This window comes from Paroedura picta, chromosome 9 (genome assembly GCF_049243985.1).
Source record: "Paroedura picta isolate Pp20150507F chromosome 9, Ppicta_v3.0, whole genome shotgun sequence".
Classification (NCBI taxonomy): domain Eukaryota; kingdom Metazoa; phylum Chordata; class Lepidosauria; order Squamata; family Gekkonidae; genus Paroedura; species Paroedura picta.
Genome location: NC_135377.1, coordinates 32,353,709 through 32,372,289, shown reverse-complemented (window position 1 = coordinate 32,372,289; position 18,581 = coordinate 32,353,709). Strand labels below are relative to the sequence as shown.

Sequence of the window (18,581 nt, the reverse complement as noted above, 5' to 3'; positions counted from 1 at the left end):
CTACCCTTGCAATACATCATTAATAGAAGGAATAGAAGGCTGTGTTGGGTCCTTGAGTGTTTCCACAGGGGTCATGGCTCAGGCTGTCCCTTTTAAACTCCCACACAATTGTCTCTACTTTCCAGCAGCCTCCTCTGTCTCTCAAGGCATCTCCCTTCATCCTGCTCTCCCTTCGCAACTTCAACCCCATCCCTGCCCATCCCCTCCATTAAAAAGTTATCATCGACTATCTTCCCTCTTCCAGCTGGAGAGGGAATGGTGCTCACTCAGCATCTGGACTTTTCCTTCCCCAGCTGCAGCCTGATTGTTTGTTTCCCTCCCCCTCTGTACATCCTGTTGGTATGTTTTCACTCTTGAAGGAGGGAGCTGGCGACTGGATTGCTCTGTGTCGAAGGGCTCTGCATGAGTCAAGGGAAGGGAACTCTGACAGGCTTTGACTTCCTTTTTTAACTCAATCCATCTCATATTGGGTCTTCATCCTTTTCTGCTGCCTCCAGCTTTTCCTAGCAATAGTGTCTTTTCCAGTTTGTCCCATCTTCTCAAAATATGACTAAAGAATTAAGGCTTAACTTGATTTAGAAGCAACTTATTTGTCTCTTTTAGCATTTTATGGTATTAATAAAACTCTCTTCCAACCCTACATTTCAAAAGAATTAACTTTCTTCCTGTCAGTTTTCTTCATTGTTCAACTTTCACATCCGTAGATAGTAATGAGGAATACTATAGTATGAGTTATACTGATCTTGGTCACCAGCAACTCATCCTTACACTTAAGGATCTTTTCTAGTTCCTTCATGGTTGTCCTTCCCAGTGTAAATTTCATTTTGATTTCTTGGTTGCAATCAAGGAATAGAAAATCCTTTAACAATTTCAGTTTCTTCATTGTTAACCTTAAAGTTGTGTAATTCTTCATCAGTCGTTACTTTTGTCTTCTTGATGTTCAGGTGCTGTGTAATTCCTCCATAAACATTACTTATGCCTTCTTGGTATTCAGCTGTAATCCTGATTTGGCACTTTTTGCTTTAACTTTCATTAGCAGTTATTTCAAGTCTTTACTATTTTCTGCAAACAATGTGGTGTTATCTAATTGTTAATGTTCCTTCAATCAGTTTCCACATCATCTTAATCTATATATTAGGTATTTCTAAATCCTGTTGGTTTAAGGGAAAAACATGCTCAACTCTTTAGCACTGAAAATTAATAGGACTTAAAATGCTTAATATTGTTGGATAGTGTCTTGTGTGCATACTTCTTTACTGATATTAATGTTCAAAACTCTATAGTTACTGCCAATTGGCACCCATGACCGGGGTCACATATGTAGGAGTCTCTTTACCATATACCTTTCAACACAGGTATGGGATACTGTGTATATGCAGAAACATGGTAAAGAAAAATATTTAGAAAAAGCAGCTGAGAGGGAGAAATTATCCTTTTATAAAACTTTAGAAATAACTGTGATATACAGGAAGGCAGGAAACAAGATTAAAAATTGCAATTCAGTATACAAAACTGAGGAATGCAATAAAAATTCAGTAGAGCGCTTATATGAGCCACATTCTGGATAGTGAAGACATAGGCCCATTATGCACGGGAAGGATAGCACACATTCGGGGTGGAATGGTGGCGACTAAAATCACCGATAACGCATGGCGCTGGCTGCAACCGGCTGCAGATTCGGTGCATGCCGCAAAAAAAGCCGCGTTAGTGAAATGCGGAAGAAACCGCAGCTTCCGGGTGACCAGGGCGCAACCAGAAGTGGCGCCAGGGTCGCCGCATGCATAATCAGTTACTCTGGGTTTTGCCGCCGTTGCGTCCTGTCCCATGCATAACCGGTTTGTTTCACTTCTTCCCCCCCCCGCGTTTTCCATGTGACCCGAAATTGCCGTTTCAGCAGCCGTGCATAATGGGCCATAGTGATGCATTATCTTTTTTTCAATCCAGAATAGGGTTGCCATCAAAGTTTCCAAGCTGTGTTCATCGTGTTGCATGTGGTAGATGAAAAATCTGTTCAAGATGTACACCTCTACTGCCAGCTTCCCAGCTTGAGTAGTTATCATCCCTATCCAGTTACTTCCTAAGACGGCAAAACCTACCTACAAAGCTGTTAGCCAATATTTCTGATCCCATTACCCTGCATGTCTGTCTTTGAAATTACATACCTTCCTTAAGATTCTCTACCCCAGCTAAGCTGGTCCTGGACTTCCCAACTCATGTGCATCGCTCCTAGGCAACAGGTCAAATGACTTACCAGAGTGCCAGAGAAATGCAAGGAAGAGAGGTCTGAGGATAAGTAGAGGACACTGAAGCCAGCAGCGACCCAGAAGGAACACAGTGAAGTGGATGGGGTGACAACTGACACAGAAGCAGCACTAAACAAAGCCATATGGTTATCTGTGCCTGGCTTTATGACCACTAATGAGATCCAAGCAGGGGAGGCTGTTGACATGGTTCCAGCCTTCCAGAATACAGCTGGGTGAGGTTGGCCCCTCACCCAGGGAAGCAGGGAAGAGGGTTGTATAGACAGTGTGGGTGTTGAATGGAGAAGACAGCAGAGCAATAAAGGGATGGAGCTGCCAGGAAGGACTGGTTATTAAATGAGGCTCTGTAAAGCATGGTGGGGAGAATGTTGGTAGCAGGATCGTGAGAGAAATCAGCCCATGTTACCAAAGAAGTGAGTCCCTCCACCTGGTGAGAGAACTCCATTCCTACTCTGAGACTTTGAAGTGTCCTACCAGGGTTGTGTGAGATGACAGAAGGCAGCATCTGGCCAGGCATGTCAGGTTATCATGACCTCCATATAATAAAATTAACCACTGTTTATTGTGTGAATAGAAACTTGTGGATAGCCTGAAGGACTTTTAGGGGTTCTGATGAAGTTTGGCACTCCCAAATGTAGATACCCCAGATCTGCAAGGTCAAAGCCTATCGGGGTATATGAATAAATCTATATATAGAAGAGGTGCATACAATATCTCGTGCAAGCATCTTATACAGTTTGAAGCAGAGACAGCTTGTTTGCGAAGGTGTAGTGAAATGAGCAGCAAGGTGCTATGAAATAGTCTGGGGTACCAGAAAAATATGCTTAAAGAAGTACTAAAGCCTCAACTCCAGGATTTCCCAAAACGAAGCAGGATTTAAATAACCACTTCCAACTTGAATCCTAATAATGATGGTTTCAGATTGTATCTGAAGTGAGTCCCCTCGCCTTCTACTGGCCTGAAAGGACCACAGCTCCATTTTGTAGGGGTGGCATATTCAAGAAGGATAACGGTCAGTTTCCCCCCCCCCCTCAGGCTTTAACTTAGACTTTTTGCTTTGTTTGGGGTGACTGACTTTCTGGTGAATAAAGCACTAATTTATTCAAAGGTTAGTAGAATCCATTCACGGAAACAGCATGTGGAAGTTGCAGATGGAAAAACTGGCAGGATGTTTGGTTGTGGGTTTTTAAAAAGCAAATAGGAAAATATCTGAAGTTAATATAAAAGGCCTTATTCTTACAGTAAGCAAATAATTCTTACAGTAAATATGAAATTTAGTTTAAATGTGTATTTTGCACAACTAGATCAAGTGTTTAAACCATGTATAATTTTACTTGTCCAGAACTGGTCAACCATGTGAACAACGTTTGAATCTAGGGGCACCTTTAAGACCAGCAAAGTTTAATTTGGGTATAAATTTTTGTGAGCATGCTTCAGACCAGTATAGCTACCCAGCTGGCCAAGTATTTGTTCAATATTTAATCATTTTAATCCTGTTCTTTATACAACAAATAAATATCCTTAGGTTTAACCAAAGCTGTTGAGTGTACGTTATTTCGGAATTTACTTGATTCCTATTCTCTCAGAAAACACTATTTATTAAAGCCCTTTAAGGGTTCACTTTCCCTTTAGTTCCAATGTGCAAACCTTGTGGCTGTTTTTTTTTTTCTCCAAATGGTGACAAACAGCAGCATAGCTATTCCTACTATGTACAGATGGGGTATACTGCTACAAGGGACTCCTGGGAGTACCACTCTGAGGTTAAAGCACATTTCAAAATGCTTTGCCTATATACAGAAAAACCTCTATTGTTGCTGGTTTTGAAATTGACTGTAGAGCTTCCTTGGGGGGGGGCATTAACTTTTCACATGCATTGGCTCCAGACTCACCCGGGGCTTCACTGGTAGCTATGGGGCTGGGAGCGAGTTGAGAGAGGCTGCATCCTTGGCTCCAAGCATGCTTCAGCAGGCATCCAGCTGTCCTGAAAGCTCTTCTTCCCACCCTTCCTGGACCCGGGTTTATATAGGTAACTGTACAGTGGTTGCCATCCAAGTGGCTTCTGGGGCTTGCTCTCCTTGGTTTATCAACTCCCCCCCCCCAGCAGATGGGCTAGGATGGGGTTATACTGGGTGGCAGGCAGATTGCCAGATGCTGGATCTATTCCAATGCTTTTTCTCCAGTATTTATTCAATTAAAAGCTGTGGCCTGTTTTCCCTGAATTCTGTCTGCATGGTGTCTTTGTCTCCTTGCCGTAACTCCTGCCCCTGCCACTTCGGACTGCTTTCACCTATATTTTCTTATTACTCTTTAAAATAAATTGAACCCTTACTTGATTTATTTCATTTTCTATTGCAGCTGCACTCTTAGTGTCACTCTGGAGCAGGCTATAATTCTTGCCCGGAGTCATGGACTACCCCCTCGATATATCCTGCAAGCTACAGATGTGATGCGCAAACAAGTAAGCTTTAGATAAATATATATGTGTATATTTATAATATATTAACTTTTCTCAATCCAATATATCTTTTTTCAACAGAATAATTTATTTCTATTTTTATTTATTGCTACATTTGTATTCATGAGCCTCTTGTGGCGCAGAGTGGTAAGGCAGCCGTCTGAAAGCTTTGCCCATGAGGCTGGGAGTTCGATCCCAGCAGCCGGCTCAAGGTTGACTCAGCCTTCCATCCTTCCGAGGTCGGTAAAATGAGTACCCAGCTTCCTGCTGGGGGGTAAAACGGTAATGACTGGGGAAGGCACTGGCAAACCACCCCGTATTGAGTCTGCCATGAAAACGCTAGAGGGCGTCACCCCAAGGGTCAGACATGACTCGGTGCTTGCACAGGGGATACCTTTACCTTTACCTTACATTTGTATTCTGCCCTTCTGCTACTATTTATTTATTTAAGCTATTTTATGCTGCCTTCCTACCCAACATAAGGGTCCCCAGGGTGGCAAAGAATGGTGGTAGTGGAAACTACTGCAGTTAACTTATGGCAAACCCTGTGGTGTTTTCAATCAAATACACCATTAAAAACAACAATTGAATGAAACACATAAACAGTTTAAGCACACAACTGGATGAGTATATGTGTTATTTCATCTTGTGCAAAGCACAAACTAGGGGGCAAGTAACTTTATCTTCTATCTATAGTTAAAATAAAATTTAGCTGACCAAACATGTTTGCCTTGCACGTTGGTAATACACACCTACAAAGGATACGGACCAATGCTATTTTGGTGTAAAATTGGCCACATCCTTTATTAACCTTTGAGTGAGACATTAATGGGGCAGGATCCGCCTTGTTGCAATCAACTTATCGCAAGGCAGCCCTTTGTCATCAGACATCCTTCACATGGGCTTTCAGGCTATCCAGCCTAATTGCCTGGGACCTTATTAGCCTGGTGACCCATGGGAGGTAGCCATTTGATGTGAACCCTTCAGGCGTGCGCCACTGCCGGGTTCCATTAACCACCCGGAAATGCTGGCTTCCTTGAGGTCAGCATCCACCCAGCCCCTTATTGGGGCTCCCTAACCTGGTAAGACCAGCATGCAAGCTTGGCCAACCCTCAAGGATCTGCCCCATCTCACCACTGCTGACTGTGACAAAAATTAACAAACAGTAACAATCAAACATTCAACCTCAATAACCATGCCCTCCCTGGGTGGGTGGGTAGGAAAAATAGTCTCAATACCGAGGAGGGAAAAGATGCAGAGCAACCATTGGCTATATTTGTAAGGTGCAGGCTCACTCTCTCCCCTCCTGCACAGTGCCTCGCACTGAGCCACACCGAGTGGCAATTGCTCATGGCAGCCGCCCTTCCCTGGGAGTCCGAGTTGGCTCCCAGGACTTCCGCGTCCTCATAGGCAGGGGTAGTCAACCTGTGGTCCTCCAGATGTTCATGGACTACAATTCCCATGAGCCCCTGCCAGCATTTGCAAATGCTGGCAGGGGCTCATGGGAATTGTAGTCCATGAACATCTGGAGGACCACAGGTTGACTACCCCTGCTCATGGGGCTTTCCCCCGGCAGTGGCAAAAGCCCCCTCACCAAACGGGCTCAGGTGTGTTTAGAGTCAATCCAATTAAGTGAAGACAGAATACTTTTTGGTCAGGACAGTTTTTTGTGTGTATCACAAACAAAAGGCTAGATTTGGACATACTTTGGACACAAAAAGTTTTTAAAATAAATTCCCACAATAGTCACATATATTACTTCAGTTTTGTGTTGTTTCAATCTCATATTTTCGAGAACAGATTAATCTATAAACAAATTAGTAATACACTAAAAATAGTAGCTCAATAGAATTAATCAAAATATAATTGTAGTTGAACAGTAGAAATTTGAAACTTTTCCACAATTTGTTGTTGTTTTTTTGGAGTTTGGGGGGCAGGTTTCCACTATAGTGAGATACCTCTTAGCATTCCCATTTCCTGATGGTGTTTCAAAGGCTGGTGGGAGAAAAATAGGTGATCCCATCAGTGTCTCACGGATGTATTATGTCACATCCAATGAAAAAAATGGAAGTGACATTATGACATCAGGACAACACTCTAGATTCACCTAAAACTTTGTGGTTTGACCCTTCATGTCATAATGTAAGTTTTAAGTTTCACCAGAAGTGATGTTGCATGCCTGTTCTTCTACCCATCCTCTTATTTTGAATGTATTTAAAATTATATTGCTTCTTGTGTTACCATGTTCTTCACTGCATTAAAAAGTAAATTTTAATTTATATTGCTATTCCATTTTCTGAGTAGAAGCTATTATGCTAAAAAAATACCCTTGAGTCATTTGAAAACTGCAGGGCAGGTACTTGCTTTTCTCTTCTCATTAATTCTGATTATTTTATGTGCATTTGTTTTTGTCTAGACTTATCCAGTTTCCATATCTGAATTGTACAAGTCATAAATAAAATTTTGTGGTGGAATATTTTTCTCAAGGTTGTTCAGTCAGATTATGTAAGGATGTCCAAAAATTACATATTTAATTTGATATAAATATAGTACAGCATTGAACAATGGAGTTTCACGTTTAAAGGCATAGAGAAACAGAAAAACACAGAAAGATTTTTAAAGAAACAAGGAAACAGAACGGGAAATGCAGGTTTTCATTCTTAGCTTTTTCCACCTTGCATTTTTTTCCTACAAATGTTATATATATATTGATTTTTAAATTTTTTTATGAAGGAACATTATTGATAGCACTAGCTAAAACATTTAAAGAGTTTATTCTTCAAATCTGACATATGTAGAGAGAGAGTTTATAACCCAAGTAAATCACTTGTGGGTCTTCACATCTGTTTTCTGTACTATATCACAATTTTTGAAGACTTGTTTTAGCTGTAAAAAGCTCACACTCTCATCAGAAACTCATCGCTTCTTAAAAAGATAAATGCAGTTTAGCATTCCTATTACACTTAATCATGGAAGTAAAAGGCCAGTGGATGGAAACAAAGATACTCGATAGGTCTGTCAGTGGTTACTAGTCTTGGTAACTGAGATAACTGAATCCCAGAGCCAGAAGGCAACATCAGGGAAAAGTCTTGGCCATTATGCCCTATTGTTGGCCCTCTAGAGGAGCTGGTTGGCCACTATGTTAGACAAGATGTTGGCCACTGTTTGAGACCAGTCTGATCAAGAAGGGTTATCTCTGTGTTTTTATATACCCACTTGAATTTCTTTTGTAGCAGATTAAGAATTTACTTAATCTTATCAGGGCAATTGAAGGATGGTAGCTACAGGAAGTTTTTGATTGGGAAAGGGCATGAACTGGCTCATGAGCCAAAATTTGGGCTGAACTTCGGCTGGTTTGTAGCTCAAAAACCAATATTCAAGGAAGGCTTGTTTGGCTGTTCAGGACCAGCCATTTAAACCTATTGGCTGAGTGGCACAGGGTCTACCATTCAGCTATTAGGTTTAAATGGATACTAGCAAGGGCTGCAGCTGGCAGATAGTTGGAAGGAAAGTCCTTTCAAGGGCAATCCCTGCCCTTTTTCTTCCAACTACAGCAAGCTGCGGCTGGGAGAAAGGAGAAAACTAATTTTTCTGTTTGCGTGGGCCCATTTGGTTTGGAGTCAAACTGCCTTTTTTGGTTCAGGCCCATTCCTATTGATGATTTCTATTTATTATAATAAAATTATGATAATTAAAATAAACATAATTAACTATGTTGCACTATAAGAAGAATCCACTGTAATAGCCGTATTAATCCATGCAATGGTCACCTCTGGACTGGACTTCTGTAACTTGCTCTATGTGAGCCTTGCTTTATTCTTGACCCAGAAATTGCAACTGGTCCAGAATTCAGCAAATCAAGTCCTCACAGAAACATCATGGAGATTCATTGCAAGTGTGTACACGGAAGGAACAAAGAAAATAAATATTTTATATTATTCTGATTGTTGCCATAATGAGTTTGAACAAAACAAAAGTCTGTTAATAAGAAGAGTGAGTTTTTATAGATTCCTGTATTTTGATAACTTGATTCATGGGTGTTAAACCTGTAAACTGCTCACAGAATGACTGCCGTGTACGATAGTTTTTAGGCAGATAGTTGAGTTCCTGCATTTTGCAGGGTGTTGGACTAGATGAGCCTGGAGGACCCTCCCAACTCTTATGATTCTATGTGAGCCTGGAGTCAATTTCAAAATTACAAACTTAGCATTCTCCTACAACACAGGCAGTTGTTTCTGAGTGAGTGCATACACAAAGGTGATGCCTTCTTGTTTTTTATCCTCCAGTGAAGGATCTAATGGGCACCAGGATACTCATTACGGTGAGATCACTGGACCAGAGTGTATTTGGCTGCAAATCTTCATTGCCCTTTATTTTTAGTTCTTATAGATCTATATTTTTCTCTGTTCCTCAGATTTGGAACTATGAATCATCATTATCATCATAGTTTCATTTCATTATCATCATTATCGTTTTGTTATAGTACATAAAAGTATAAGACCTCTTGTCCTGAATCTAATACTGACATGAGATAAAAAGAAAACAGAACAAAGATAGAGAGAAACAGAGAGAAGTTTTTTAAAAAAAACATATTGTCAAAATAAGCTTGTGGGAAACCCTAATATTGTACCTTTGAGTAAAGCACGTTACATACCAAGCACATGTTACATACCAACATGTTACAAACATTTGACAAATGCTGTATTGTAAACATCTTATGAAGACTAGGAATATTTTAGAGAAGAAACAATGGGGAGGAAGAATGTTTAACTTTTCCTGCCTGCTGTTTTTCTATTCCAATACCTGCCATGAAGCTGCTTTGCTCTGGTGGTGTTCCAATTGCATGTTTGCAAGGGCAGTCATGCAACAAGAGTCCAAGAAGCAGCAGGAGTAGGGCAATAGAACTGCAATGAAAAAGCAGTAATCAAAGAAGGGCTACACTAACTCTTCTGCAGCTGCTTCACATTCACTTGAAAAGTGCTCTTGAAAAATAAAAATCACATTTGTGCTTGAAGTTTGCCCTCCATTATTCATAAGACTTTGTTGGCTACAGTACAATATATTCTAGGTAACCAAGTTCAGTAACAGATGTTGGGGAAAGAGCCTGATGTAGCCCCAGTGGAAACTGAGGATAATGAGCAGTCTTTTGTACTGAATGTTCCATTTGGGATTTTTTTTATTTATCTCTCTCTACACAGGAAAATCACACAGGTATCAGGAAGCTTAGTCCTAAACTCCACCATAGCTAGTCATAGTAAATGGACCAAATGCTCTCCAAAGATTCAGTTTCCTGAATCTCAGAGTATAGCTGCAGGAAAACCCTAGAAACAGCATTTTGGAAGGCATTTTGAGCTTTGTCAGGAGAGGAGCAGTGAGAAAGGAATAGTTCTGTTCATGGAAATGCTCCATTGAATCCAAGTCTTTATTTTTACAGATTCAGTTTTAAGTCTGTAATCCTAACGTTTTTATGGAATTTATTGTTTTACTATATTAATTTTGAACAGTGGGCCTAGAGGCAGAGTCAGGAGATGGGAAAGACCAGGAGAGGGAGACGAAGTAAGAGAGGAGACTTGCCCATATCTACATGGGAAGCCAAGACATCTGGCTGTAACAGATGGAAAACCACAGCAAGCCTGTAGGAGGGGAAGCGGGAGGGAGCTGTGGAGATTTGGCTTTCCACCCCCCAGCTTCCCCCTGAGGGGGCTAGCAAGACGCAGAGTGACAGAGGCGGCACAGTCAGGCAGGCAGTGTCAGGAAATCGACCTAGGCAGGGGGAAGAGAGCCACACCTGTATTGGAAACTGGCAGAAGTGGAAGTGGGAATGGAGGTTTAAGTAGGAGGGGGTGAGACTACAGAGGAGTATAAATAAGAGAGGGGAGAAGCACAGGGTGGTGGGTTTTCATAAGTAGGAGAGAAGGCTGGCACGGGAGACGGAGAAGGCTTCTACAGGGAAGAAATTACCAATAATAGACTCTGCAGCAAATTGGCTGTCCTTTGCCTATTTTGGAAGCAAGGAAGGAGCTGGAGACATCAGAGGATAGTGCAACTCAAGGGGGCGCCTCTGAGGATCTCATAGGCAGGGGTTGCTCCTGGCATGGCAGCCCCCAGTGAGGGCCGCCAGTGAGATTCAGATTGTCGCATATTATGTGTATCGACATAATCTGCAACAATCTGATTCTCGGAAATTTTCTCTGTAAATAGGCATAATGTAATCCAAGATTCAGGGAATAGTAATGAAACTTATTGATTAGATGGTATCTGGTATTTGCCATGTTGCAAGTAAAATGAGTATTTATGTATGATAATGTTGATTATTTTTAATGGGCTTCATTCTATTTTATAGGGAGCAAGAGTGCAGAATACTGCCAAAAATCTAGGAGTGAGGGATCGAACACCACAGTCCACTCCAAGGTAACTAAACATTGCAATCAGATGAAACAAAACAAGAAGTTTATGATACCATCAATAGATGGTGGTAAAAGGTCAGAGAATGGAGCAGGATTCAGATTGGGATTGTTTTTCTGCAGACTTTGGGTACCCCCTTAGCTTTGCTGAAAAATGAAAACCCCCAAAGAGAGTAATGTGGTCTGTACTTCTGGAGACAATAGATGGGAGCATTTCCTTTTGAATGCCAGTGGAACGAGTGGAAGAGCAGAAGTGGGAGCTTCTATTTCCTATGCTAGGTGGGCAGGTTGGAGTACAGAGATAGAAAATGAGATGTTGTCATATGTGCCCAGAAAGTGGGAGGAAGGGAGAGCCAGACATGCTGCCACATAAGCCAAAGCTGGAGAATGTGATGGCACAACCACTAACAACAGCTCTGCAAATGGGAGTGCTGACTGGCTGGTGAGTGTCCTAGTGAGAGAGCAGAAGGGAGTAAAAAAAATGCTAGAATTTTCCCATGAATCTTATTGGACCTCTTCTTGTAATTTTCTAATACCCTTAAATGTTTCACCCAGGTTCATTGCCACTATTACTTATGATAATAAAGTTCAGCTGCTTCTTAGGCAATGCACTCCTCCTCAAAGGTACTCACCATACCCTGGACAGTTCCAGCTTCCCAAAAGTGTGTGGCAAGCTGTATAAACTTTATGGAGGTCTCTGTGCGATCTCTCATCTCCTGTATCTTTTTAGAAGTTCTTGGTTCTTACCTTATGGAATTACCGTATATATTCGCATATAAGCCAAGTTTTCCAGCACAGTTTTTAGCAGTTAAAAGACCTCCTCGGATTATATGCGTGTAATTGATTAACTGCCTGCCCCCAGCCAGCCAAGCGCAGCATTGCATTTGCAACCTAAGTTCTTTGCAAGTGAGTTAGTGGCCTCCAGTTAACCTTTGCTTTCTGCAAAGATCTTAAAAATTAAGCTCTTTGCAAGTGAGCTAATTGCTCCCAGCTAACCATTGCCTTCTGCAAATATTTTGAAAGCTTACTCTGGCAGCTTGTAGGACATCAATGGTTTGACTGAGGGATTCTGATATTTTTTCCCCTTCTTTTCCTAATCACTTCTTCCAAACTATTCTTTTGGTTTCTGTGGGTGAGGTGAGGTGGGGGTGCTTTGGGATTTACTGTTTTTTCAATGTTTCTTCTTTTATCTGAGGGGCAGCATTGTTTGCCTTTTCTTCTTGGGGTTGTGTTTCTTTTAAAAGTTGATTTTTACAGTTCTTTCTTTCAGTTTTACAGTTCTTTCTTTCAGCGTTTTGTTCTGGGGGGCACTGTAGCCCCCAGTTTGGTAGCTGTTGTACTTGTAGTAGGCTGCCAACTTTGGATACTATTGTTCTGTTCTGGTTTGCTGGCCGGGGGGTGGTGGCGCTGTTTGGTTCTCCTGCCAGAGCTGTTCTCACAGAGCAATTCTGTCAGTGCTCTCTCAGGGTGTCTGGCATCAAGAGAGGAAGGGAAGGCAATTGTAAGCTGCTTTGAGACTCCTTTGGTTAGTGAAAAGCGTGATACAAAACCCAGCAGTTATTCATCCTCTTGACCAGGGGTAGTCAAACTGCGGCCCTCCAGATGTCCATGGACTACAATTCCCATGAGCCCCTGCCAGTGAATGCTGGCAGGGGCTCATGGGAATTGTAGTCCATGGACATCTGGAGGGCCGCAGTTTGACTACCCCTGCTCTTGACATTTCTGTATTTGTTGGGAGGGAGGCTGGATGGGAAAGCCTGTGATGATTGAGCATGGAGTAAGCGCTTAGGCCACCCTGTAAATTTACCAGTAGCCTGCTGCATTTTGTGGTAAAATTAAGTGCCTCGGCTTATATGTGGGTCGGCTTATATACGAGTATATACGGTAGTTTGGAATAAGCACTACTGAATATAACACGGTGGGACTTCTGCATAAAATCAGATTATTCTACTCCTAGTAAAAAATCTGTGGTGGAGGTAGGGTGCTTCACATATTCACTTTATCTATTTAATGATCTGTCTAGTTTCAAACACGAGAACATAAAAATCTGAGAAAATTTTAGGTATGGAGAGTTGTCCTTCACAGAGAAACTTCTCTTCCCCTTAAATTAAATTGATGGAGGAGTAATTGTTGACTAAAGGTAGATTTACCATGGTATAGCGATAATATATTTGCTTTTCAGTACAGATGCACCTTGACAGTGTAACAAATTCACATTGTTCCTAACATCCCATGTGCCTGGAATCACCAAAATATATTGCTGCATTCCTTCTTTAGTGATAGTGGCATGCTACTTGTGTTCTTCATAGTTTATGGACTTAACCATGTAATACCTAAACATTACAGCCTATTTCATATGGCTAGGGTTAAATGTACTAGTTGTTCTTTGTTTTTCATAGGTTGTACAAGCTTTGTGAGCCACCACCTCCTGCTGCAGAGGAATAAAGATTTATGTTTAAAGAGCAATCAAAATGCCAACTTCTGTGACTCTGAAGTAAAATCTGAACACAATCCTCCACAGAACATGCCTTGAGAACTGATAAACTGCAGCACTTTGGTCTGGGTACAGCAATGTTTTGTCTTAAATATGGCTGGGTAAATGAGGAACAATTATTTCTGAGGAGAAAATATAATGGACTTTTTGTGCTTCTCTGTAGTTTATATCTGGCAATTTTACACTGGAATAGAACTACAATTTTTGTGGTTACTTCAGCAGTGCTAGTTATTCAGTAATGCACTGGGAGCAACATGACTACAAATATATAGTATTTTGTGAAAAGCCATAGAGACGATTCTTTTACAAAAGCAGTGCCTTGATATTGTGGCAGATAAATTTGTAATACTACACTTTTGTAGGCCCTTGCACACATAATCCCTCCCCACCAACCAGTATTTTGTTTTAAGTTTCTAAACTGTAACTATATATGGAATCAGTTATCATGCAATTATTTACTGAAAAGAGATACAAATGTTAATAGGAAAAATGGGAGAGTATTTAGTACACTGGGATGCAATGAAATCTCTAAGGGTGATTTCACTATCCAATTCTAGAAGAACCACTGTAATTTCTGCTTTCTAGTGAGCTGATGGTGGTAACTGCTTCTATGTGGATCGATCATGTGAAAAATGTTAATCCAATGCTTAGGTCAGAATACACCAATGAGTTACAGAATTTGTTTACCTGAGTTCTATGACTTTTAGTTTTGACTGTCATTCAGCACAATATGTTCAGATGGATTCTGATGAGTCAAAATTCCATTAGTTAGTCTCATTAATTTAGTAGTTCAGGAATTACTAACATTGTTGATAAAGTGATCTTTTTATGTCATAACTCTGATCACACTGAGTTTGAAAAAAAATCTCACCCGAGGAGGAAAAATGCATTCTGTGACTGAGAAATATTCATTAAAAGGGAGTAAAATATTGACTAAAGAAGAGACCTTCCAGATGTTGTATATTGTAGTTTGAATCTGGCAAAAACAGACATTTAACAGAAAATGAGAAATTTTATTATTTTTTATGACTTATGACATACCGTATTTGCTGGTGTATAAGACGACTGGGTGTATAAGACAACCCCCCAACATTTCCACTCAAAATATAGTTTGTTATATACTCAATGTATAAGACTACCTCCCTCTTCCGCACACCATCCACACACCAAATAAAACGTAAAAGAGCATCAGAAGCTGGGGGGAGGAGAGAGAGAGAAAGAGTGAGAGCCATAAAAACAGAAAAGAAAGCAAGAAAGTATGCTCGGATTAGTGAATACCTCCCTTCCCCCAAAAAAGGCAAGAGGAGAGGGGTAACTCTCTCTCTCTCTCTCTCTCTTGCAAGTTGAGGCTGCTTTTGGCAGCACCTCTATGCATTAAACTGAAACAGCTTCCTCTGCTTATTTAACTGCAAACAAAGAGGGAGCAAGCAAGCAAGCAGAGGGCAGAGCAAGGAGTAGCGTTCCCTGCACACCAAGCTTTCAGGCCCCAGCACTGGGCTGGCCGAGTTTGGTCTCTTCAAAACACCAGAAACCACGAAAGGGAAAGGGAGAGGGAGCAGAGGCTGGTACCAGCATCCTCCTCCTTCTCCACTCCGCCACTTGCTCACCCGCCCGGCCCTTTGGGAACTCTCTCTCTCCTCCTCCTGCTTCAGAGTCTTATGTGGGAGAGAGAGCCTGTCGCTGCCATGGTGAGGTGGGGCGTGCACACAGGCATATGTCTGGCGGGCCCAGCGAGTTCCGAGCCTGGAGGAGTTCACAAGACAGCAGCAGAGTTGGTGAGCCCAGTCGGGGAGGGGGTGCCGCTGCCACCTCCACCTCAGCGTCCCTTAATTCTGGTCACCTTACACTATGGGCACCAGGCGAGCATCGGGAGGCCATTATGGGCAGCTATATCTATCCCAACTGAAGTGCACCCGGCATATAGGACAACCCCCCCCCCCACTTGGAGGCATGTTTTTCAGGGGGGGAAAGTAGTCTTATATGCTGGCAAATACGGTAATTTTGAAATGTAATATTTTCCGCTTGCATACCTTCTTAGCCATAACATCAATTTTATGTTACCAACAACCAACATAGCAGCCAAGAAAAGAAAAGTGGTATTGCAGTGAAATATTTAAAATGCACTTATAATTCATTTAGTTAGAAAATTAACAATTATCAGTTAACAAAATTAACTAACACAAATGACCAAACAAAATTTGATCCAACCACTCGTATCCCACTTTTCAGCATCCTGAACTTCTGCCTGATCCAATTATCTTATGTTGTACTAACTAAATGTTAATGTTACCAGTAAATTCTTTGGACTAATTTTTTTTCATCTTTGCTGAAGCAATGTGGCAAGAAATCCAGCTTAAAAAAATCTTCTTAGAAATTTAGGAAGACTCCAGTTTCAATCTATCTGATACCTGATACAGAATGCTAATCCCTAAGTGGGAAATGGATGAAAACTGTAGTGTCAAGTAGTGTAGCTTCCAGGACACAGCTGCCCCTGTATAACTAAGTGCCTGAATTCCCCTTGCTAGATCAGGTAGATAAGCTGTCTTGAATTTTATTTATGCTTAAGAACATCCATTTGAAGCATTCAAGTTCTAAAACCTAAAAACAATTTCAAATTAAATACTGAATTATCTACGGTTGCCAGCTTTGGGTTGGGAAATTCCTGGGAATTTGGGGACAGAGTCTGGGAAAGATGAGGTTTGGGGAGAGAAGGGACCTCAACAAAGTAGAATGCTATAATTAAAATACTACCTTCTAGCCATAATGGATACCATATTTCAAAAGCAAAGTTTTAATTCCAGTAGTGCCAGAAGTATATTTAAACAATGCATACATTGATATTGTTGGCTATGGTTACTACTATCACATTGTACTGTATTTTCACAATGCATAGCAACATACCAATTTAAAAATATTACACCAGTTCTATTTAGTCTTTAGCATCTTGTATATAGTATAAGAACTCCAGTAAATGTATGTGTCCCTTGAGGAAAAAATGCAGGTAAGGTTTTTATTTCTTTTTTTAGCAGGACTAGATTTTGCAGAGGGAGAATATATTTTTGTACTTACTCAAGTAAGGTCTAGAACACTGCTGCTTTTAAAAAATATATAAATATCTGTAAAGACATCTACAAAGTATATCAGTAGTTTCTTCTAAGTCCATCATAGTTATATCCCTTATAGTTCAACTTGTATTACAATTAATATTATTATGAAGTTTCTTCAAAGTACGGATTTGTATCAAATTATTTTTCTATGTAGTGTATGTCTGTTTTCATAACAGTATTACTTATAGTTTAATCAAATACATTCTATTTTTATTAGATAAATATGCTTATTTTAAGTATATATAAAAGTGTGGAATTGTACTGAATTGTAATAAACTTTTCATGTATGTTCTGAGCTGTTTTCTAAGCATTGTTATTATACTCTTGCTATGACCATTTTATTAATTTATTTATTAGATTTATTCACCGCCACTTCCAAAACCAGTACGGCTCATGGTGGTTTACAATAGAAGAATAAAACCCCATAAAACAGGGTGACAAAGTCATCAATGGCGGGTAAAATAATCTATATCCCTTCCTCTACCCCAGCAGCAGCCTATAATGCCAGGGCACACTGGTCCCCAATATCCACCATTGTCCTCGGGAAAGGTACCACTGCCCAGCTGACCAGAGATTGTGCCTCTGCAGGGGCCTATATAGGGAGGGACCCAATCTTCCTGGCCTGGTCTCAACCAAATGCCTGGCGGAAGAGCTCTCTCTTGCAGGCCCTGCAGAACATTGACAGCTCCATCAGGGCCTTCAGCTTTTCCAGGAGCTCATTCTACCAGGTCGGGCCCAGGACTAAAAAAGCCCTGGCCCTGGTCAAAGCCAGGCATGTCTCCTGGGGCCAGAAATAAACAGCAGAGTGAAGAGCCCTGTGGGGGGCATAAGGAGACAAGCGGTCCCTCAGATATGCAGGGCCCAGACCATGGAAGGCCTTAAAGGTAAGAACCAAAACCTTGAATCTGATCCAGAAGCTAATTTGTAATCAGTGCAGTTGCCTAAGCATAGACTGGACATGGGCCCTCCACGATGAACTTTTGAGGATCTTAGCAGCTGCATTCTGCACCAACTGCAGAGACCCAACTCTGGGTCAGAGACAAGGGAAGTCCTGCATAGAGTGAGTTACAGAAATCTAATCTGGAAGTGACCGTTGCATGGATCACTGTGGCCAAGTGTTCTGGGGATAGGTAGGGTGCTAGAAGCCTAGTTTGATGCAGATGGTAAAATGCTGTGTGGGATACCTTCATGATCTGAGCCTCCATATACAGGGAGGCTTCAAAGATCACCCCAAAATTCCTGGCCACAGGCAGAGCCATAAGCTGTACCCCATCCAGGCAGTGGAGGCGCACTTCCTGATCCTGACCCCTTCTAGCTAGCGACAGGACCTCTGTCTTGGAGGGATTGAGTTTCAGGTGACTCCACCTGAGACATCCGGACACTGCTTCCAAACATCTGCCAAATGTTTCCAGGGAGGAGTCCATCCATTCATCAGGAGATAGAGCTGGGTGTCATCAGTGTATTGATAACAACCCAGCCTAAAGCCACAGACCAGCTACGCCAGAGGGCGCATATAGATGTTAAAAAGCATGGGGGAGAGTATCACCCCTTGGGCACCCTACAGGGGAGCGCAAAGGGATCAGACAACTCTTTCCTCACTGCCACCCTCTGTATCTGGTGTGGGAGGAAAGAGTCCAGCCACTTCTAGGGCTGTCCTCCTGATCCCAGCCTCAGCGAGGCAGTGGGCTAACAACTCATGGTTGACCACATCAAATGTGGCCAACAGATCGAGAAGTTTGAGGATATCCCCATGATCCAGTTGGTGCTGGAGATCATAGGTCAGGGTGACCAGTGCGGTCTCCACCCCGTGGCCAGGATAGAAGCCTGACTGTATGGGTTAAGGGCTGAAGTTTCCTCTGA

The 18,581-nt window shown here is 41.6% G+C and overlaps 1 protein-coding gene and 1 long non-coding RNA gene across 10 annotated transcripts in view; one reads left to right on the top strand and one right to left on the bottom strand.

Moving 5' to 3' along the window:
* PREX2 (phosphatidylinositol-3,4,5-trisphosphate dependent Rac exchange factor 2) overlaps positions 1 to 17,016 on the top strand; it is a 125,333-nt gene extending 108,317 nt beyond the window's left edge. For all 6 annotated transcript variants that reach the window (XM_077352209.1, XM_077352211.1, XM_077352208.1 and 3 more), the window contains 3 exons: positions 4,617 to 4,719; positions 11,060 to 11,127; positions 13,520 to 17,016. In XM_077352209.1, coding sequence (XP_077208324.1) covers positions 4,617 to 4,719; positions 11,060 to 11,127; positions 13,520 to 13,565 — 217 coding nt within the window. In that variant the 3' untranslated portion in view covers positions 13,566 to 17,016. The remainder of the gene's footprint in view (positions 1 to 4,616; positions 4,720 to 11,059; positions 11,128 to 13,519) is intronic.
* Positions 1 to 18,581, bottom strand: part of LOC143844705 (uncharacterized) — a 76,715-nt gene that overhangs the window by 40,707 nt on the left and 17,427 nt on the right. The gene's annotated exons all lie outside the window — the stretch shown is intronic.